This window comes from Lonchura striata, chromosome 12 (assembly GCF_050655825.1).
Source record: "Lonchura striata isolate lonStrDom1 chromosome 12, ASM5065582v1, whole genome shotgun sequence".
NCBI lineage: Eukaryota > Metazoa > Chordata > Aves > Passeriformes > Estrildidae > Lonchura > Lonchura striata.
This window is the reverse complement of record NC_140714.1, coordinates 11,578,418-11,601,954: the sequence shown is the minus strand read 5'-3', so window position 1 is coordinate 11,601,954 and position 23,537 is coordinate 11,578,418. Positions and strand designations below refer to the sequence as shown.

Genomic DNA, 23,537 nt, shown 5'->3' with positions numbered 1-23,537 from the left:
GGATTCTGTGCAGCAGAACTCTGTGGGATGATGCTTAAAAGGGACAGATAATATTGAAATTATTAAAATGCTACTTATCAGTCTTAATTTGGAAGAGCATATTGATTGACTAAGACCATTAGAAGCATGGATAGTTTTCTATACCAACAGAGGTGGCAAAGATTTGCACTTCTGAAGAGAGATGACATCTGATAAACAAACTAACATCAAGAAATAAGGAAAATCACGACTTCTGTTCCTGCAGAACACAAAATCAACTCAAAATAGCAAATTATAATTGCAGTACTGTAATTAGCTTGTGGGTTAGAGTGCCACAAGATATCTTGGAAAATGCATTTCAGCAGTTTTTTAAATGATTGTGTATTTGTCTGGCTAACAGAAAAACCCACACTTACTCTAGACAGAACAAAAATACAAATTTTCAGGCTCAAAGGACACAAGATACCCACCAGTTGTGAGGAGACTGGGGAAACAGTTCCCTTATATAGGTTATTCCATAATTATCCATGGCAGAAGTTTTTGTACTTTCCAGGAGTGTGATGCTGGAAACATGAAATGTTAATGTTTAAAAATCTATCCTATCTCCCCTTGAATCTGCTTTAAAACAAGAAAGAAGAAAAATGAGGTAAGGGAGCTTGAGCAACTCCAAATACATCAGCCCACAAGGCTCCCTCACACCCAGCAAGTCGCTATGCATGGTGTGTTACAGACAGCCCAAATCAGCACATCAGGCATGGGGAAATCTCTTCAGGCAGCTCTTCTACATTACAAGACTGAAAATTGGAGCAGCAGAAGGGCCAGCAATAGCAGCTGATCTCCAAAGACAAGGAACCTTCCTGCACTGGCACAACTGGAGTTAAGCAGACAATGGTGCTGTGGTGAAACACTCCAACAATTGACCTATTTGTCATTCAGGTTTGAGACTTTGTCCTTGCACCTTGTGTATGATCTGTGAATCTGCAGCTCTTCCCTAAGCTCAGGCTCTTTGGAACAGACAGGTCTGATCAGGAAGATGAACGCTTCCTACCTTGAGGAACATTTCCTGACGATGCGACTCAAGAAGCAAAACACACCTGCAGGCAGGAGGGTGCAGCTAATCCCTGTTGTGCTGCAACCCTACAGAGAGAGCTGATCCTTCTGCAATTCCAAACTGCCAGTCAAAGCTTTAGCATCTTAATACACAGCATGCTCTAATTAAAATTTCTAATTAAGGGGAAAAAAAATCACCCTACACTAACCAGCAAAACTAATGTTGCAAATTAGCAAGCCTTGTGTACAAATTGAAGGTGGTCTTTGCTGCTCTTTCATAGATGACTTTAATGTTAGTATTTTAAGCAAACTGTGGACAAAGTTACCACAAGTTCACTTCTACCTGTTTTAGTAGTGGACACAAGTACCAATTCCTACATGAGCCTTCTATGTTAGGGTGGGGGGAAATCCACAGACAATCCATTTAAAACCTTCCTTTGGAAGATGGACAAAACCAAATATGGACCATATGGACAAACTCTATCTGCATTGCCTCAGTGAAAGATAAAGCTATGACAGATTTCCTCTTACTTTTGTTGCAGGAAAGAAATGTTCTGAGGAGTCCAGGCTACCCTCAAGGCTGGCAACAGCAGACTCATCAGTGCCCTTCACATGAGCAAAGGGAAATGTGGGAAGAGAAGCAGCAGGAGCCAGAGTCTGAAAACTCAGGTCTACCCCTGTGACATCCCACATGTGGCAGTGGACAACTGACCAAATTCATTCTCCCACTTTTGTACCCATCAGTTGGGCATTGATTCACTGCACAAATACATAAGTGCAAGCTGTACATAATGATGTGGCTTTGAAATACACCATATATCAAAAGCAAAAATTGCCAAATACTGTCAGAACTTGGTACTGGGAACTCAAAATACTTTGTAAGAGTTTTCTCAGTACTGATCTCACTTAAAGCAACTTCAGCTTTAAAAGAATTTGTGTATGTTAAACTGTGATGCTTAAAGATTTATGTTCCTGTTGTAACAACAGGTTACATAAATTACTAAACAAATGTGCTCAGATGCCATTATTACAGCAGTTTAAGGTCCCTACAAATACATTTCAGTCTAAACCCATGCCTCTCATTGGGTTTTTGTGTTCCTGACAGTTCTATTTTCATTCCAATCTGGCAAACCTCTGTGTTCTTCCACTGTTCTAAATCCAGACCTCTGCCTGAAACTGCCCAGTCATGCCATGCTTTGCCAGATGGCAAATGAGATTTGGAGCTCAATTTAGAACTGGATGGAGACCAAAATGTCCACTCACCCAGTGGGGTTCGAAGCAAAGATCAATCTTCACAGTTAACAACACAACCCCCCCACCCCCAACACTGAGGTATAAAGTGATTTGCTTTTCTCTCAAAACAAAATGCTTCTCTTGCCAGAGATTTCCAACACTATTTTAAAAAAACAAGATGACACAAAACCATCCTTTCCTTTTCCCTTCCACATTCATCAGCAATTGAAACCTACCTTAGTTCATCTAAAGACAAAACAAATAAGATGTACATGAGAAAACACACTTCTCAGATGCCTGATTTTTTGTGAGGAATAATTTTAGTAATTCTTGCACAATAAGTAACTAAGTACCCCATCTGCATTTCTACTGTTCTCCCAAATAGCATGACCAGCTCTCTGCAGAAAAAAAATGCCCATATCCATTTAACAGAGGTAGGCACCAATGTAGATAATATTTCAGTAACTTAACAGTGTCTAGAAGAGCTTCTGAAAGACCTTGATCTTTCCAGGTAACAGAACTACGTTCTCAGAGAGTGCAGAGTTCAAGCCATCTTTGGTTGAAGTGAGGCTTAAGAAAGAAAACCAGATGATTGATCGCTTACTTTAGCAAAAACAAAGAAATTTAGGCAAAACTTCTGTGTGGGGTCTAAGTTTCAGCTTGTCCTTATGGAATGCTGTTTTGGGAATGAATTCACCATGAGGGCATGGATCACTCCTAACTGTCAGACTCAAGTTATAGGCACTAAAATATCAGTTTTCACAGAAAATAGTATAAAAGAATCGGCTCCTACACATCTGAATGGGGGCCACATACAGCCTAATAAAAGCAATTTTGTGGTCCAAAAAGGATGGAGTCTCTGATTGACATGAATGAGGCCCTTGAGAAATCTCAGAATGATCAACCAAAACACAAGAAAACTGCATGACTCCCACTCAAAGGAGCAGAAATTGATCCAAACAGAACAATCTAGAGCTAATGAACAGCCTAACTTTCTGAAAGGATCAAAAGTAATTAGATCAGTTTAGCCAAAATGCCAGTGCAAGGGTGTGAGCAGGCACCTCATTCACTGCTGGGGTTGTTAGTTTAGCAGCACTTGATCCCGACCTCAAATTACCTTTTGGTTAAGAAATACGGACTAGAACAGGCAGGACTGGCAAGGACTCGGTAGTCAAAAAGACAGTAATTTTTAAGAATGTGCCTTGTAAAGCAGCACAGGGTTGAGATTTACCATAGATCTTGCAGTATTTCCTGATTCTGTTCAATGAGTTCCTTTCACAGCTGACTATGAAATACAAAAAGATAATTCTCTCTCCTGTCCTTTACTAGAAAAAGTATTCAAATGCATATCAGAAACGATGGCTTAGATGCCCCTTAGAGGACTCACCTTTGACAAGTTTCCTTGAGGGGAAAGTGGATGATCCAAGTCTTGCAGACTGATTGCACCATCTTGGAAAAGCACTTGTACCAGACACACAAATGAAAATAAAAGCTGTAACACTTACTGAGGAATAGAAACCCAACAACTGGAACTTCAACTAGCACAGCATGCACAGCAGGAATTGTGAGAAAGACTCCATATTCTGGCATTGACAATGGGAAATAAGCAGACCCACTGTGCTCCTTTACATCACATATTGTCTGCAGTGTAGACTGATGTTTTTAACCTGTTTTTGCACAGAACAGCAGGAGAATGTGTGGGCAACCCCAGAAGACTGCCAGTATCAGCCTCCCCAAGCCCGTGGATTCCTTCTGGGTGCCCATCATCTAACAAAACTGGCCTTACCACAGATTGCAGTCATAAAGTCCTTCCCTTTCTGCCAGGCTTGGCAGGTTAGCTCCCAGTGCTAGTCTCTATCTCAAAATAATTCTATTTATATCCTCAACAAGTTTGTTTAAAACTCATGTGTTTGTAAATTAAGAGCTTTCCATCTCACTGTGGATATTAAACTAAAAGGGAAACATGAAGGGGTTTTGGAACTGCTAATAAGGTAGCATTCCTCTGCTGCCTTTCATCCCTCATTTCAAAAGATCCCAGAGCACTTTGCAGATGTAAACACAGAGCTGCTCTCCCAGCAGTGAGAGGCAAACAGTGCTGGGGTGGACTGTGGCTTCACTACTGCAACTCCCCACGAGCTGTGATGGGCTCTCATTTCGCTTTACCACCCTGTGGCTGTTCAACTGCCGAGTCCAACAGGCAAGGAAAGTGCTATTGCCCAGAAATAGATGCCTTGTACACATCAAAAACTGCCCTGGTGCAGATGGTTCACTTTTCCATAGTCACTTACTTGCAACCAACTAATACAGGATTTAAGAGACAGAGCTATTTTCAGCTGAGCCAGAAACACACACAGAAAGGACACCGGTACCTCAGGCTTTGGTCAACAGATTGGAGCTGATGGCTCTGTCCCAGACATTAAATGCACTGTAGTTTTTAAAAGAAGCTGTTCTTTAAGAGCTGTGTTGCAAGCCTGATGCAAACCCTTCATTCTCAGTTCCAGTGCAAACCCCCTTTTTAGGTGGGGAGACTCAGCTTTGATTCCAAGCAAAGGATGCCACCTACTGAATCCTTGCTACCATGAGCACAGCTTTGACCCTCCTCTCCAGACCTCTGGCATGATCACAAGCCAGACTGCAGTCCCAGATAAATCCCATGGAAAAGCAGAAAACAGGCTTGTAAAAACGAAGCTTTTCTCCCTGCTACTCTCTCCACAACCCGAAGATGTATTACTCACCAAACATCTGCACAGCCATAATAATTTCTGGTTTTGCAACACTGACAACCTTAGGAATATTAAAAAAACTCCTTACATCTTTATTCCATTTTGGATTCATTATAATACAGGCTGACAATATATGCTAGTACAGTACATTCTGCAACATTTAACCCATGCTCCCAGCTGCCGTTCTTAACTTCATGGCTTAATGACACAGAGTCAGTAGATCACAATATGACCCTCTTAATATTTTTTTAATGCCATTTTTACAAATTACAGCATAATGCACTGATTATGAGGATGAAAGGAAAGTCTCTACGTCTGTCTGGAAACCAAATAAAAGAATGTTTGAACATCTGTTCATCCTACAAATGTCTTTTAAAGCTTTGATTTTCCCATAATCATTTTGTTCCACCATTTCACCCTTTTTTGAATGTGTATCCAACAGCCTCAGGACAGTAGCCAGAGATCTGCAGTAATAGCACATTATAATCAAAGTCCTTGGGCACACTTAGGTTCTCCCTTTGGAATTCTACATTGGGAGAAACACAAAACCAAACCCCAGTCTTCAACAGATCCCTCCCCAGCTGTGTATCCTACACAAACCTCTGCAGCAGGAGGGAAATGAGAGGACGAGGCTTGGTGGCAGGGGCTTTCTGCAGAGGATCCCAAGGTACAAGGACAGGGCAGGGTGGCAGGTGAAGGCACAGCCTGCTCCTGTGGGTCCATCAGAGCTGCCCAGGGTCAAAGCCTGAACAGAAGCAGCTCCTCAGTGCACACAGGAGCTGGGATGAGCTGCAGGCCAAGAGCCTTCCCCACCTCACTGGGCTCCTGCAGCCGTCGTGGGAGCCCTGCCACAAATCTCCAGGGCAAGAGCAGAGCCAGAAGAAGAAGCAATGAGTGGAGAAGGAAATGGGAGCACTGAGAAGGAGATCAGGTCTTAGACTGAGAAGAAGAAAAATGCCAAGTTAGTATGCTAGTCTGAAAATAAAATGGAAGATAGGAGGAAGATTTAAAAAATATGTTTGCAAGAGACTGGATGAGAAAGTCATGTAGGTCCAACTCTGGAATTATTGCTGCTCACTCCCTTGGAGCACCCCAAGCAAATAAACCATGGGACTCTGTGCACTAGGAGCCCTCTCAGCCAAGCAGAGGACTGCAAAACTAAGTGTTCAGGTTAATGAGTTTTCAAAGGGATCAAGTTCCGTAACAACAGACTCACTGATCCTGTTAAGGGCAATCCACGGGTGTGGGGGGGAAACATTCATCAGATAGGGTTTTGTAAAAATATATACCCCCATTTACACTGACAACCTCCTCTCCAGAGCTACTCAAAAGTGTCTTAGAAATGAGAAAAGACAAAACCCTTTAAGTGCAAGGATAACAACTCTGCAAGCAGCTTTCCTGATCACTCCCCTTTTCTTTCCAATACTCCAAATTAGCAACCCATTTAAAATTTGTCAAGGACACTAGAACTATACAGATACAAGTGGAAGTTCCTTAATAACTAGGAGCATTTAATTAGTTTTTGTTATACCCATAATTCTTAGCATAACCTGGGATGATAGTAACACTGTTCCTTCAGTGTCATCTGTTTCTCTATGTTCCATCACTGCAGTATCTTAGGAAGAGGCAACAGTGCAGAGTACAAAACAGGATTTGATAAAGGCTTAAAAGAAAGATAACATTATAAATATTCTTTCCAAAGACTGCTTTTGGGGGTGTTTGGGAAGAAGACAGAAATAGGGAAGGAGAGGTGACAGGGGTGTGAAATGCATTTTTTCCATTACAGAAGGATACATTTTCCAGCAAGGCTGGCAGCACAAGTTACGTTAAGCCAATAGCTGAAGTTGCCTAATTCCTCTGGGATCACACTGAAAGCATACCCCATAATCTTAAGGGATGTGCTAAAGCTTTGCTGGGACTCACTCAGCAGAAACTGTTTGGGATTACTACACAAAGCACTAATTCTGTTCTGATTTAAAGGGGGACCATCAGCCTAGTTTAGATACGAGGCTTGCTCTGTCTCACAACTGTCCAGCTGTAGATATCCTCTCAACAGCTCATAAGTTTGCCATTTGTAGCCAGTTTGGCTACCTAGAAATTAAAAGGAAAAGACTGGACAAAAATCAGGATCATGTTAATGTGATGGACTCATGCCCATCAAGTGATATAATAATATGATTAATAAGAATGAATGTAGCTATTATTTACCTCCATGTGCAGCATGCACTAACATTGTACATATGGTCACCAACTATAGCTGACTTCAGCAAATGGGTCACAGGCTGCTATTCAGCATCAACAAGCAGGTACTCTTTTTGTTCAAAAGGCAGGAACCAACATTTGCCATGCTGCCAAGCCAGAGTCCAATTTCTGTTCCAGACTGCAGCTTTCATACCTGTGGAATTGCTGTTAGTTTTCATGTTAAGGTGTCCTATACTTTGCATGCAACAAGGAAGGGATATTACCTCTCCTTTTTACGAGCCTGGGACATGAAATTGAGAGAAAGAGCTAAAGCAGCCATGAAATCCCTTTTAAAAACTAATGGTTTCTAAAGCATCTTGGAGACACTCATTTTACACGGCTTATGCAGCAATCTTCTATCATTATTTTAATGAAACAAAGCCCCTGACTATTTCTAGAGGCAGCTTTTTCATTCACACCCAAAGGCATTTTGGTTACAAAAAAAAAAAAAAAATACAAAAAAGGAAAAAGAAAACATGTTGTTTTGGAACAGGATTCATTGCAGAACAGGCAGGAAAATAAAAAAGTTACATAAAATGTCACTGAAGGTAACTTTGGAACAGCAAACAGAACAATTAAGACTCTCAGCTACACAGATCATTATGTTTAATATGAAAAACATTTCTAGATATAAACTGTATTTATGAAAAACATCTCTCAGATAGTATCTTACACAGTTGCAACTGAAGGAATATGGAACATCCATTTTAGGTTTCACCTTATTAAATAGTATGCCTTCTGTCTCCCAGTTTGCTCAAGGAAGTAAGCCTAAAATAATCAGCTTCACTTTGTGGGTCACATGAAATTCACATCCTGACTTGGTGGCAAACTTCTGAACCAAGAGAAACTTCAACACAACTATCCAAGAAAACAGTGCAATTAGAATGTACACGTGGGATGCTCATCTGGCAGGTGAGATTCCCTGAGATGCCATAAAGATGCACATCACAGAGATCACAAAATAAGCAAATTTGAACAGGACAATATGAGATTGCAGAGATTTTGGAAGGGGGCACAGCACAAGCTTCCAGGCTCTGTTTGTGTGGAAGGAACAGGTCTAATGTGTTTGGACAAGGAAAACATTCCACCTCAATGCATTTCAGGGTCTGGACTTTAAGGTGTAATCAGAGGCCTCTCTTGTTTCCTCAGGATTGAATCATTTTCTTCTGTGTGTCAAAAACATATCTTTTAAAGATAAGAGAGATAGTAACAGGTTGGACTGAATCATTCTTGCTGCTTTCATCCTCTTTGGTCATATCCCCCTTCCCTCCCTTAGATTTCTTCTTGGAGGCAGCAGTTAGCAGCATCTTGGTATCTGGCTTCAGCCCATCTGTAAAAGAACAAGAACACACATGACTAACACATTCAACATCACACTTCAGAGAACTAGAAAAAATGAGCAGACATGTTTTCATCTGAAATCAAGCAAAGAAAGAAAGAAAATAAATCAAATACGTTAGGGAAGTCACATTTCTGTATAAGACTCGTCAATATGGTAATTTACACAGAAAGTAACAGAAGACTTTAAACATAAAGTTCACAACAGAGATACCACAAATCCAGTGCAGTATCCTGAATCCTTCAGTGTCCATCTACAGCTTTTAAAGTATTAAACACAGGCAAGAATTTAAACAAGCCAGACCAGCTTGCTTGGTCTAAGTCTTTTACTTGGCAGGCCTTTCCTTTTATTTAGACACATACCCCAAGTTTCTTGTCATCACTAAGAATATTTATTAAAATATAAGTCATGAATAAAAAACAACTGGTAAAACACTAAAATTATAGAGAGTCGCAAGACGTAGAAGATTCTTTAATTTCTTTAAGTCTATTTTCTGGATTTACCTAAAGCCCATTGCTTTTTTTATAACTTGCACATTGTAAATTATACAGGTTTTGTGTTTGTTTTTGTTTGTTCAGGTTTTGTTTAGTTTTTATTTTGTTAAGACAAAGTATTTGTTAGGAATTTCAACTTGCACTGCTTATTGCTTAGGGGCGCTAGAATTAAGCTGCATAGTATTTTGGGGATCTGTTTCTCCAGACATTTGTGCCAAACAAAAATATTTGTCCTTTTCCTCCTAAACACCCAGGGTTTGTTACACCTTTATTTTTTTCTAATATCTCAACACATTGGTAACATTTTAGATAAGAAAAACAAGATAGCAAAGTGCAAAGAAATGCTGTAAAACAGAAGAGATGCAGCTCCTAAAACACCACTCCTGAAGAAGCACTTGCATAAAGCAGAAGGCAACAAACTCCTCGGAAGTTTTTTTTAGTGCCACCTGAATATGCTACAATGTGGTTTTCAGGCATTGGGCCAAAATCAGTTCAGGTATTTTTAACCTGTGGTGTCACATAACCTTATCTCAAACACTTAATCAGCCTCCCTCTCTCCATAGTGAAATTCAGATGCGGATTCTCGTATCACGGCCTGACAAAAAGCTTGAGATGCTTATGATTTCCTGGAGACAGGAGGTCTGTGGGCAAGGTGAACTGCTCCAGCTCAGACACAACGTGGGCCACTCACAGCTGATGGCAAGGGGACACAGCCCCAGAGCCCAGCCTCCCATCCTGCTGTGTCAGGAGCAAATTGTGCCTGCAGCATTCCCACCGCCCGGCCAAGGGAAGGGAGGAAACAGGGAAGTGTTGAAGCAAAGCCAGGAAGCTTCCCATTTGGCATTCCACAAGCAGAAGCTGTAAACCATCCCCAAGGCCTGCAGTGGGGAGACTTTCACAGAGAGAGGGGTCTTTTTTGGGGGGAAAAAAACCCAAAAAATAAAAAAACAAACAAAGAAAACAACAACAACAACAAAAAAACCTAACAAAAAATTCAAACAAAAAAAAATCCAATAAAAAACCAAACAAAAATCAAACCAAACAACCCAAACAAACCCAAGCAAACCCCCACCCGCCAAAAAAAAAAAACCAAACCCAAAAGAAAGGGAAAAAAGCGCAATGGTCCAAAAGAGGAGAAAATCAACATGATTTGGGTATAACTACATAAATTACACCCACTCTAAGGCTGCAGAAGTCCAGCATCAAGCACAATCAACTTTGTACAGTTTTGCAAGATCATGCATTTCACAGTCATGGCAGCTGCTGTTTTCTCTTTCCAGATGGCAGGACACAAAAAAAGCAATGATTATTTCATTGTGAAAATAATTGAGACTGTTCTTCCTTGATGGCTGAGAAGTCTGATAATGACTATCTTTGCACACGTAAGGTTCAATTAATCAAACTAGGTAATATGGTGTGGCGGGACCACATATTTACTATATGATTTTATTACATTGTAGAGTCATGTTTGATGCAGCTGTTTCGATTTTTTAATTAGATGCTTTCATATAAATCCCATTAATATCATTATCCTTACAATCACTCCATCTTCACCATGAAAAATAATTTATCACTACATGAAAAGCAACTTATTTCCTATTTGGAAAACTCCGAGAGCATTGTGGGTGCTGCCAGAAAAAAATAGCAACAGTCAAAAAAGGGGAAAACAAAATAAAAACAACAGAAAGAGTGCCCTCATGCAGCCCCACTCACTACCTTTGCAGAACTTATTTAATATTTTATGTTTTCTATTGTTTTGATCAACCTAATTGTAACTGTCCCTGCGCAGTGTTTCCTCTGCTTTCCTGAGCAACCATTTATTTTTTGGACAAAGAAACATTTCATTTTGCTTTCTAGTTGGTTTCCCTTTCTGGGTCTTATCACTATTACAAATGTTGCTGTTACTGGCACAGCACTGTTTAAGAAAGATGTTTAACTAAATCCTTTCAGAAAGACACATTTTAATTAAAGCAAACAAATCCTAAAACACTTTTATTTATGTTAGAAGCCTTTGCGAGACGCTAATTTCCAAAAAATGGTAATTGGCGGAAAGGAGAGAGGAAGGGAGGAGATGTGGCATTAAAATTGCAGCCAAAATTTTCCCTTATGGGTATCTGAAGGACCCAGGCTGCCTCTGCAAGCCCTTACCTACAGAGACATGGCAGTGGTTGGCCTCTCAGCCCACAGAGACCCTGGGCTGCAGCAGCAAGTCAGGGAAGTCTCAGCCACGAGGGTGAAATAAGCACCGTGGATAAACTGAGCTTCAAACCCACCAGTGATACCAGCTTGGATGGCCCAACGAAACTGAAACCTGGCACAGCATCTGCGGTGTTCAAACAAAGCATCTCATGTCTGAAAAATTCCGTTTTCGAGAAAAAAGACATGCTACATGTGAAATTCTGCTGGGGAAAACACATTTAAAACTGAGCCATCTCACCTCCTCCACCCTATCACGAACTTCCACGTAGAAGAAATAAAGGTATATCTCACCTGCAGCACTTAACACCTATTTGGACTAAATAAGGCAAGAAGTTTACAGAAAAAATGGCAGAATGTGGCAGTTTGTACCAGTGAAGTGACAGGCTGACATCCAGAGGCAGCTCGGGTATTATTAAACTCACACGGTATCTAAATTACCTAATCAGATCCCATGGCCCTCATTCTGCAAACAGATTAGGTGGCTGGCATCATACCCTGACAAATGGCATTTTCTGTTTTTCTGCTCTGGTGCCAGCAGGTCTCAGGGCTGAGGAGGCTCTGAGACAGGGAGCAGCACAAAGGAGCAGGCAAGAGAGAGACAGGCACAATCGGGGTTTCATCTACCTCCGTGGATTTCTCACATTACACACAATGCATACTTTACATTTTACAAAACCAAGGAAATGAAGGGAAATATATCTGTCACCGAAGAAGACATCAGAGCTTTAATAGCTAAAATGACGGATATTTTTAGATGGAGGTCTAGTTTAACTTACTTACATTAAGGGTCTAATCTCTGCTGAACAATAGCTATGTTAGCTTGAACACATAGTGAGAAATCTGTTCCATTAATTAAGTGCTGCCTGTACTACTCGGATTTGTAGCAAATGTTAATAGATTTTTTTTTTTCTTCCTCTGTTGGACAATTACTTTATTTTGCCAAGTTGCTAATGGATTAAATTGAAAAGGTCCATGTGTTAAAAAAAAGACTTTAGCTTCAAAGTTCTAAAAAATGCCTTGCATACAACAATGGAAAATACCTATGTATTAACATTATTAATGGGCCATCCTCAAAGGCATATAAGATATGTGAAAGCTTAGCAAATTCATTCCTTCCCATCAAAACTATGTCTGTAAGAAGAAGTGCCCAGACAAGGTCTTATGCAAAATGTACTTTTAGCGTCCACCAATTCAGGTTAGATATGAAAATCTAGTTGAAAAACAGTGTAATTTACTTCATTCTTTTCAACTACTGTTAATAATTAACAGATAAAAATACAGACTCTTTAATAGCCTTTGTCTCAGAATAGCCTGAAGATTTAGTCCAAACTGATCCATTTATAAGTGATATTAGTAAAAAAATGCATTTTCAAATTCAAATGAAAAGCAATACCAAATCAGGAAAAACATTTCCCAAGTCTAAAAACAATTTCATATGCACAAAATAAAGGAAAACCACAGTATTTTAAACAATTTTCACAAATAAATAGCTACCAGCTTAGTGATTTGCAGTCTCTTGCACAGTTAAATGAATGGCAGCATCAAGTTTTACAACTGCTCACACAAGACATTTGCATGGAAACACGCAGATTTTAACCACTTCATAAGGAAATTCCACACTGTAGAACTCTGGACACCTTCTTGTGTATAGATTAAAATCCAGTTTCATCTGTACACAATGAGTTCAGCTCCCCTCCCTCCAGGGCAGTGACTCCATGGACACGAGTTCTGCCCTGTGCTCACCTCCCGCAGATCTGCGCCGAGCCCGGGACAGGCTCACCTCAGCCAGCCTGGAATGCCAGCCCCACACAAATCACAGCACCAACACCAGCTTTACTTGTGCTTTGTTTTTACTCCTGCTTCAGCTGGAAGGAGGATGAAAGCTGACACAGTATCTGCTCCTCTCATTCCTTTTGCTCACCCAACAGCAGGGTGAAGGAGCACCTCTGTGCTTTTGCCCCATATAAATATTTATTTCATCTACTACCTGCAACTTTGGACTCTGCCTTTTACATTTTTAACTTCTCCACTGCACATTCTCCTTCACTTAATACTGTCATTCCTTATCAACATCCCTTGTCAGATTTGTTTACTTTTTTTTCTTATTAGCCTTCTGCTTCCTTGCTCCTTCAAGAGGTCTCCAAGAACCCTCTCCGTTCTTTCTGAAGTCCAACTCCTTCTTCCTTGACTCAAAACTGCACTTGTTATTCAGCCCTTCAGGAGTTTTATCTCTCTCGCCCCCTTTTCCAGCTTAATTTTTCAGATTTCCCATCTCTGTATTTCCATTTCCTATTTTCACAGTTCTCTTCAATACTTAGGAATAGCCCTGTCTCCATCAAAGCTAATGAAACATTGTGTTTGAATGCAAGATTTTAAAGACTGAATACCAGACACACTTTAGATGAGAAGCAAGATAATGCAGTATCTCCTTGTAGCCCAGCCAGAGACAGGAGCAATTTTTAAGCAACTGATAACCCATCATTGAAAACAGGTGTAATAATATAGGTGCAGGGCATGCTTTCCAGCACAGCCAGGGAGAATAATTTATTTTGACAAACTTCAACAAGTCCCTTCTCTTCTGCACACTTGTAAAAAAAGGATGACCAGGATATATTATCAGTTTTCCCAAATTTACATAATATGATCACATTTTTAACCTTGTTTTTCAAAAACATATTGCTCACTATGCTGGTGAACATGAAAGTATCTGCATGGATTCTTACACAGTTTTCTTACAGCGTAAGAATTGTAATAGGGAAAAAAAGTCATGTTAAAAGATTTCAATGCTCCCAATAAATGAGAACTTTGCTTTCAGGCCAAAATGAAAAGTTCATCCTACCCTGCATTGGCACTTGCCATGGTTTGCTGGAAAAGCGCTGGCTCAGGATCCTCACCATGCTGTTAGGAAAAAGCACATTGAGGCTACACCAGCAGCTACCCTGGGAATAGAAGACATTCCTTTCTTCATTACTTACTAATAAATTGCTAGACCATTCTTGACTTGCTGATACTATTGCCAAACCTCCCATTCCATTCAGGAATTTGTGACCAGGTTTCAGTGGGAACCTGAACTTGCTTCTCCCTTCTGTAAACAAAAATATCCTATTCACTTCTTTGGAATGCTGCAGGTAGAAGACTCAGCTACATACAACTTCTTGTTTCCCATCAATATTCAAATGTTAAAAATGGACTGAACATCAGAGAACAAGTTAACGTAGAATATTTAATGTCGGAAATAAGTTTTATCCGAGGCAAACTTAACCTTTTAATATGACAGGCAGACATTTTTCTTTTCTCCCGAGGGAAGGAAAAAAAGAGCAAAACTTGAAAGAGGCAAAGTGTTGGGGATAATCCTCACTCACAATGGATTATTGGTAACAGCTGGTTTGCACAATTTCAGGATTTCCTCAAATTGAACTCTCAGAACCTGAACTCTAATTACACAGTTAGAGAGTGTGTGCCTGCATCAATTCTTGCTAACAGAAAGCACAAAAGCTGGTTGACCTGAAAATCAGAAATAATTAGAGGCCCAGATGGAGACATCCATGCCACAGTCTGATGCAGAGGGGCTTCACCAGAGAGTGTACAAAGACCACGTCTCCCCCAGCTTACTGCAATGATGGACCACTGAAAGGAAATAAAAGCTTTCTGTCAGTACTGCAGGACTCACGAATCCTGTATTTCAGCACAACACAATTAAAAATGAATTATTTTTTCTTTTCTTGCAACAGCTATATATATTTATCCATCTTTAGAAATATCCATTCTTAAAAAAACATAGCTACCTGTGTCCAAAGAAGGGTACAAAGTTCACATAGAGTAGTACTCCTATTTGTTTCACATTCTGACTAACTTTAAAATAAGAAGAATAAATTTATCATTTGTTTCCAGCAAAATTAATATAAATACCAGTGTTACATGAACTGATTCTCAGAGTCCCACAATACACTAGAAAGCACACACTTGTTTTCCAACTAGTCCCAAAACATGTCAGCAGTTCTACAAAACTGTTTCTGTGCACCCTAAGAATTTGAAAAGCTCATGTAATATCTCTGAAGTAGCACTCCAGAGTTTTGATTTAAACAAAAGGCAGAAGCATTCCAAAATGAGAGGATCTGTTTGCCCAGCCTCTCCTGCTACAGTTATCTCTGCAGTCAGGCAGAAAGGACAAGATCAACAGAATATAACATCCCACTGCATCAACTCCTTACATCAGTTAGCAACTCTGCTTCTCTTCTCCTCTCCTAAAGATACCCCAAATTCTACCTTTTGACTTTATTAATGCAATTTTGCACCTTCAATATCCCAGAAAAAACAAAACAAAAACCCAAAACAAAAATAAAACAAAAAGCCAAAACAAAAAACCCAAACAAAAACCAAACCACCAACAAAACAAAAACCCAAACCAAAAAAACCCCAAACTGATCAGGAGAAACAATATCTTTGTAAGCCTTCCAAGAACAAAAGTACTACGTTGCTGTACCCATAAACACTATCATAGGGACCTCAAATGCACCACACTACATCTAGTGGACTGGATGATGGGTCATCTAGAGACTGCTGACCCCATCTAGCTCAGCATCCCATCTGCCTATCATGAATATATTGTGCTTTAGAAAGAGCAGGAGAGAAACTGTGTCCACTGTGTACTGAGCCAACTGGAGCCCAGGATCAGGCAGGAATTCTCTACCTGGCATCAGGGTCAACACCTATCAATCTTTTCTAGGCAGAAGACGTAAGTTCTCTTACAGGAGCCAATCTACTCTGTTCCTAGGTATTCATCACCACAATAACAAATATAATATGATTACCAAGACAATTTCAGTGTAATAGTTGACCAGAGATCCACTCAAGAAACAAGGGATACATACTCCTTTCCTTGCTACCCTCAGGAGCTCAGGATTTCAGCTTCAATTACTTCCACAGATCAGGCAATGAATTTTACTTATGTAAATCCCTTCATAATTCTCCAGTAATTCTATTTTGAATTCAACACCACCTTTTCCACACCTCTTGTCAGTTCTCTCAAATATTCTGCTTGAGTTTCAAATTCCAGAGAAGAGTAATTTTTTTTTTTTTTGGCCAGTACAAGATCAGTTATTATCACTTTGCCTGGCTTGTGAATATTAATAGAGCTACAGCAAGAAGTTGGCCAGGGAGCAACCAGCCTCCAAAAAGACAAGAAAGGAGACTTCCTTCCAAATGTGCTAAATCCTCAGCATGGTATTTGGGATCTACGTAAAACATCCATAATTCTTTGTCTGATGACAGACACAAGGAAAAAAAAAGAAAAATCTTATAGCCAGTTTGAGCAGAAGTAGACTGCCCCATGTCCCACCCAAACACTGTTGTGACAGCCAGCCTCCAGCAGCAGCACTGTTCCTGCAGTCGCAGCATGGCAGACTGCTTGGAAAACCTTTACAAACAAAACATCTTCCCATAAACTGGGGGACAGCTGCCCTGTACCACATCAGAGAAGGCTGCAGCTCAGTGGTGAGCAGGACTGACTCTTGTGCATCAATTTAAGTTTATACAGGCTTTTAGACTGAAAGATATTATAAGAAGTGGTACTACTGGAAAGAACATGGATTTCATTTTGGGCCCCTACTTTGCAGGGAAAGAGCCAGTCTTCCCTGATGAGGAAGACAGAAGCTGTTTTAATTTAAGAAGCTGACCTGGGTGAAGTTCAGGCTGAAGCTGTATTTGGAAAACTCTCCCATCAAGCCGGACACAACCCTTTCAAGCTCAGTGCCAATTCCACACAATGGCTTGAACTGCGCTCTCTGGCAGTCCTTAAAGGCACATTTTGTATCTTGGCTTTTGCTGCAAGCAATCAAGAAAGAATGCAAGAAAACAAAACTGTTTCCCAAGCACTGTTTGCTGGTGCCATAATTAATATAATCAAACAATTCCACAAATTGCTTCCAATTGCTGGCGTCACTTTCATGTGCAGAGCCAGACTTTCAAAGAAGGGCCCTTCTTGTCCTACATCCTTACACTGGTAACCCTCGCTTCACACAATAGTAAACAAGACCTCACTAAATAGTAGAGGGTAATTTGTACTGTAATAGGTCCCCAAGGCACCATGGACACAATTTGAAATGCCATCTAATTTTTCTTTTTAATTAAAAAAGCAGTTACTATATTTAAACAACAACACAAAAAAGTTCAGAGGGGACAGATTGGAGTTTCCCACAGCTCTCTGGGAGTTTTCACAAGGTCAGGAAGAGTTTTATAGGCTCAATTGGTACACATTTTTTTCTTTAATTAGTCTGCCATACCTCCTACATGAAGTCAGCGTCTTGATTTTCAGTCTGATATTTTTCATATTGCTAAATGCAGCACAGAATCCAGCACCACACCGTAGCTGCTGGCTGCTGAGTGACTATCAGTGGTACACTTCCCTTGCCTGCCCCTTCCCTCTCCTCTCTTCATTCCAATCCTGCCATCCACACTGAGGAGACCTAGCATAACACAGTGCATTGAGGATTCCATTCATTCAGCTTGATATTGCTCAATTTCCAGCAAGGTGACCAGGATATATTATCTTTTTTCCCAAATTTACATAATACAACTACATTTTTAACCTTGTTTTTCAAAAATAAAATACTATTAAACACCAAGTACAAATGGACCACACAACAGGACAGATTTCTGAACTTGACAAATCCCCATTATGTATCACACCACTGCTCTGCATCCATCTCATTACTTAAGTAAATCTAACAATGCCATACACACTTTAAAAGGATATTTGCAGTTCCCACAGTGGGTTTTCCAAAATACACCAACATACTCTTCAGCCCAAAATGACAGCATGGAGATGAAGTGACATACTTAAGGTCTTCATTTCTTGGCCAGCTGTCCATCCTTCAGCAGAAATCAGTTGAGAGTACCAAACCTGACCTCATTTCATAGGCCAACACAGCTGCTGTTGCACAGTGCACCACAACCATTTGTCAGCCAAGTCTTCCTGGAACAACTTCCCTAAGAGCAGAGAACTTTCTACCTTGCACTCTTGGAACACAACTATGAGTTGTATGCTATAAAAAATTTTGTGTTTCTGTGCAGCAGGGACTAACCTTAATTCAGGTTACAGAGAGACTCCAGTGCACCATGCACTAGGAGTCTAGGCTACACAAATTAAATGTATGCACAATGCAATGGATCAACTGTCAGAGCTAAAAGACAACAACTATGATCATATTTCTGGCCTCAAATCCAACACTGTTCCACTAGCCTATAGGAAATTTTCAAATTAATTTCTGCATAGGTTTTCAGTACAGTAATATGGTTGCAATTATGTCAGCTGACGTATCATACCAACAATTATTACAACTCTATTCTCATTTTATGGCCACTCAAGGTCCACAGAGCCATTGAGATCATGCCCAAGTGCTGTACCATACCTGCAGGGAGAGGCACCACTCACACTGGTGCTGTGATTTCAGTCCACACACTCTTCAAGCTCCCTGAAGCAAAATCTGATGCATGGAAAATGCCCAGTACATAAGAGGAGCAACTATGAAAAACAAAATGGAACTAATAAGGAATCTAATTATTTATGCATATAAATGTAATGTTGGAAGCTTGGGATTATAGGCAGGCTCTTCTTACAATTCAACAGTAGAAAAATTACAGGCAGGTTAGCGTGAAATACCCAAGACCATTCAAAACACTCAGAACAGTGTATTGAAATCACAATTACTGTCACTGGGTCTCCTAAGCTATCTCTCTTTGGCAGAGTATTAAGAAACATGCAGATACAAACACAGAATCTGGGAGCATCTATGACAACTGTTATACAGGACAGGTTTTTAAAAGTTTTATTGTTGAGGTAGTCCTTGCTGATAAAATTCTCAGATCAAGAGGAACAGTATCAGAAACATGTCCCCAGAGTACAGTTAGGTTTGTAAAAATAGATCAAGGAACCACTAAGCACAAGAGATTTAGTGATTTTGAAAACCAGAGAATATCCATTTGGCACTAAATTTCCATCCAGTGAGGGAGTTTCTCAGCCCAGAGCCACTCAGCAGTGGGCCAGAAGGCGCTTTTGATTGTGTTTTTGTCAGCACTCCAGGACCTATTAAACAGTAAATAAACAAAACCAACAATGCTCGTGTTGGGTGCACCAAGGTGAGCAGAACCAACTGAAAACATGTTTTGCATTCAACACAGGGGACTAGAACTTCATCATCCCAGTGAAAAGGGAACAACAACAACAAAACCTGCAGCAGTGCCCAGTGCCTCCTGCAGCAGCCTCTCAGAAGTGCACACAATGCAGAAGAAGTCCAGGTTAGCAGACCTGACACAGAATCAAAGGCAACTCATTACAAAGCAGCTCCAAATCCAAGTGCTCCATCCATGGGCCCCTTTGGAATCCTCCCACCTCGCCCGAGACTCTCCATGTGGAGGAGGCACCGCAGCAGCCAGTTCAGCTGGGCCAGCTCCACTGACAGATCCCAGGCATCTGCTGCTCAGCCCTGGTCCAGAGTTTAAGTTTGGTGATACTCATCTTTCCCCAGGCTGCCTTTTTAAAGCAATCCTGAACAATGGGACTTCAGAATAAAGACTAAAACATTTAAATTTTTTTTTTTTTAAACTTCTAGGTAAGGGCCTTTAAGGCGATTAGAAGGGGAGGGGGATTGGATAGCAGCTTTTGCTTTTTCATGTTATGTATATTGTGTGTAAACAAATATGCAATTTGCTTTAAAAAGATAAGGTGATTAAATTTTTATCGGGCTTGTACTCTGTTGTCACCACAACAAAGAGAATTAGGAGGAGGAAAGAAAGGCCTTTTTATTTGAATTATGCTCTTACCAGAGGTTCTCTACAGCACAGCTGTAAAGCCACTCAATGTTCTCCAAACAGGCCCTTTGATTACATTTTATTCAACTTGTTTGCATTTGGAGCAATCGAAAGGAAAAGAACGCTCCACATTTTGATGTCTTAATGTTCCTTAATACCTTCTTTAATTTATATTAAGCTTCTTAACTAGGGTGATGAATTCTTCAAAAACAATAAAGACCTAGTGCAGAAATCTTCCTCACACCATGAAAATTGAAATTATAATGTATTCATGGCTCTTTTTTTTTAATAAAAAACATTATTTAGAAGAAAGATTTAAAGCATTTAAAAAAAAACCCGAAGTTGTATGAAAATTACTTGATCCAGAGAAATAGAGGAAAGTTCAAACTAATTATTACAAGGAAAATAAAATGTAGGAGGTGGAGGAGAATAAACAGCATGAGAGTTTAGGATTACTATGAAGTTTTCAGTCTTTTAATAAACTATGAATTTCTCTTCTATGGCTTTCTACCAAAAAAACAATCAAACAAATTAAAAAAAAAAAAAAAACAAAACCAACAAAAAACTCAAACAAACAAAAAAACCCACCCACTAAAAATTTGTGTAATTTTGTTTTTACCAAGACAAAATCAAATGTTTGCCAGTTCTTTCTCATTTATTATTCATATACTTCTTCCCTAAAATGACTCTTCAAACTTCCACAGCGTGTTCCCCTGGTGTCTTTCACAGTCTGCCAGGACCAAGAGCCAAGAGTGAAACGATGCTGAAGGGCTCCTCAAGCAGCCTGAGATGCAGCAGCTCCATGGGGCACACACGTCCTGGGTGAGGCTGCCACACTCCAACCCCATCCACAGGTGGATCAGTCAAGCACAAGGGAAGGCTGCATGGGGAAAGCAAGGTTCACTCAGTAAGTAGAGGCCACTTGAGGGACAAGACTGGACAGGTTTGCTCTCACTGGCACCGTGTTTTCCAGTTATAGTGGATGTTCAAACACTAATTACCTGGCTCATGTATCAAAACTTATTCTCAGCAATTCCAATGTTCTTTAAAAAATCCCTTCTACAGAAAATGAACATAGCTTTCAGTGAAAGCCCATTATGGACTTCTACATACGAATTATGGACTTTAAAGACAAAGCAGCCTTCATAAGGAACATCCAAAAACGTGTAGTCTGTCTTTGCTTCCCAACTTGCCTACTGTTTTGCATTTCTTTTACTTAAAAATTGTACATTCTAATTTAACTGCTTTAAATTTTCAGCAGTACATATGCATCTGCACATGTACAGCCACAAACCCCTCACTTTGTTCCCCCTTGTCCTCTGCAATAGAAGTTCAGAGGAAAAAAAAAAAACAAAAAACAATCCATGGCTGGTACTTCTCTGACACCAATACAGTGCCCAGAGCTGTGCTACAGTGACTGGGTGCTACAGCAGCAGAGAAATGAGCTTCCTAAGTGAATACATAAAATCCTCAAAATATTCTTGAAATAATAGTTTTCAAAGAGAACACACATTTTGATCTGGAACAATTGTCATTTTTTGTCAACATCCACTGACTGCTCACCTACATTCTCAGAGTCATGTTTTTAAGCCAATTCCAGGAAAGCAGAGTTTAAAACCTGACAATAAAGCCTGCCACATCTACAAAATGGTTTTGGAAAAGCTCACTTAGTTGTACTAGCAATCAACTGGCCACAATAATTAAAACAATTTAAAAATTCACATGCTGCATTTAGCACAGAATAAAACAATGCTGATCCTAATCTAACACTGATGGCACCCTGGTTGGAACAACACCTTCCCCTCCTGAACGAGTCACACTATGGCAGCACAGAGCAGCAAAACCCAATTCAAGAGTGAATATGGAACAACAGATCAAAACTGAAAAACACCTGAGTACCAACAAACTGCAGACTGTGACTAAGGCAGCACAAAACAGCTTTACAAACCACGTTGCTGCCTTCTGCTTTGGTGGAATGTTTTCTCCACAGCTGTCCTGCAAAGTAGTGACTGCTTTTGCAGTGAAACAGGAAACAAGAGAGAAAGAGATGATACAACACTAACACAAGCAGTTATTCTAGCACAATAATTTTTGTAAAACAGGTAATCACGGCTGTATCCCAACTATTTAAACTTTCATCTGCAGTTCTAAGGGAGCAAGTACCAAATTTACATATCCAAAACAATATTTTATGTATGTAACCAGTTAAGTCTTAACTGCTGTTCTAAAAAAGCTCGTGCCTTTTAGCACAAATGATTCATGAATTTTAATTTGTTTTAAATGCTGAAAAATTCCATCCAAGTAAATTGAGTCAACAAGCCAAATGATGAAGACATGTATCTGGCTTTTATTTAAAAATTAAAAACTCGAGTCTATAAATTACTTAGTCACCCACAAATTCTCTAGCAGTAAAAAATACTTTCCAATAACTAAGTTTTCTGCATTTCTTTTAATTAAGACATTGTGCTTTTCACATGTTGGTTGAACACTACTGAGACTTAACTTGATTCTCTTTGTATTATTTAACTACAATATTTTTAAATGTTCTTACAGAAATAAATTAGCCAATGATTATTAGAAAGCAGGGGGGAAGATTTGCAGCATGGGACTCTGTAAGCTGCTTCAATATTGTAAATTTCAAAAATGCAATGTCATCAGTCCACTCTAAAAATAAAAATGCTTAAAATTGATATATGCATTATTCTAAAAGTAACAATTTATTTATATTTCCCTCCTAAATATCAAGACTTAGTTCAATATTTTCATGCCTTTTCTCAGTAAATACAAAGACCAGAAATAAAATTTTGAAATAAAAGTTAATGTTTGCTAATAATTCCTTTATAGTACTCAGGCTCCAAATAAACAGCAATGCCAACCAAGTTGGACATGAGCTGTGACATGTTTACAAAGGGACAGGCACAGTAGGTCAGACTTTAAATGAGATAGCACAAGCTGCAGAGATACAGTGACACAGACCTAGCACATATTAATAACCTAATACCTCTATCCATGCCACAGCAATACTTCCATTTTTCTAGGCAAGGACCCAAGGGCTGGGTTTCCTTCCTCACTGCACTCTTCCTGGGGCACAGACTGTTCTAAAACCCAGTCAAGTAAAATATCAGAAAACAGGTACAGCCTCTGTCCAAGTCCATGGAAGCAGATCATATTTAGGCTGAAGGAGATTAGCTTTCCTGAACCATCACCCCAAAAAATTCTCTTCATCTTTCTGAAATTTCCAGGTGCTGATCACACTGTTTAGAAATAAGATGTAGGCAATTCACAGGGCTCTGATGCAGAAATTATTAACAAGTGTCCTGATACAGGTGGCTGGCTGGAACAGAACAAATTACAGCAACCTAATGGAAAAGATTCCCACTACCAGTGCAAAGCTGTTTGAGTGTCTGGGTCCAGATTCAGCTGTGAAAGGGAAAAGGTTTGCAACTTAAACTGCAGAGTGTAACAACAGCC

At 39.9% G+C, this 23,537-nt stretch overlaps 1 protein-coding gene across 6 annotated transcripts in view; it reads right to left on the bottom strand.

The window, feature by feature from the left end:
- Nucleotides 1-5,054: 5,054 nt before the first annotated feature.
- EEFSEC (eukaryotic elongation factor, selenocysteine-tRNA specific) overlaps nt 5,055-23,537 on the bottom strand; it is a 124,142-nt gene continuing 105,659 nt past the window's right edge. For 5 of the 6 annotated variants that reach the window (XM_021532192.3, XM_085590514.1, XM_085590512.1 and 2 more), the window contains one exon: nt 5,055-8,556. In XM_021532192.3, coding sequence (XP_021387867.1) covers nt 8,372-8,556 — 185 coding nt within the window. In that variant the 3' untranslated portion in view covers nt 5,055-8,371. The other variant, XM_085590511.1, reaches the window with a different exon arrangement.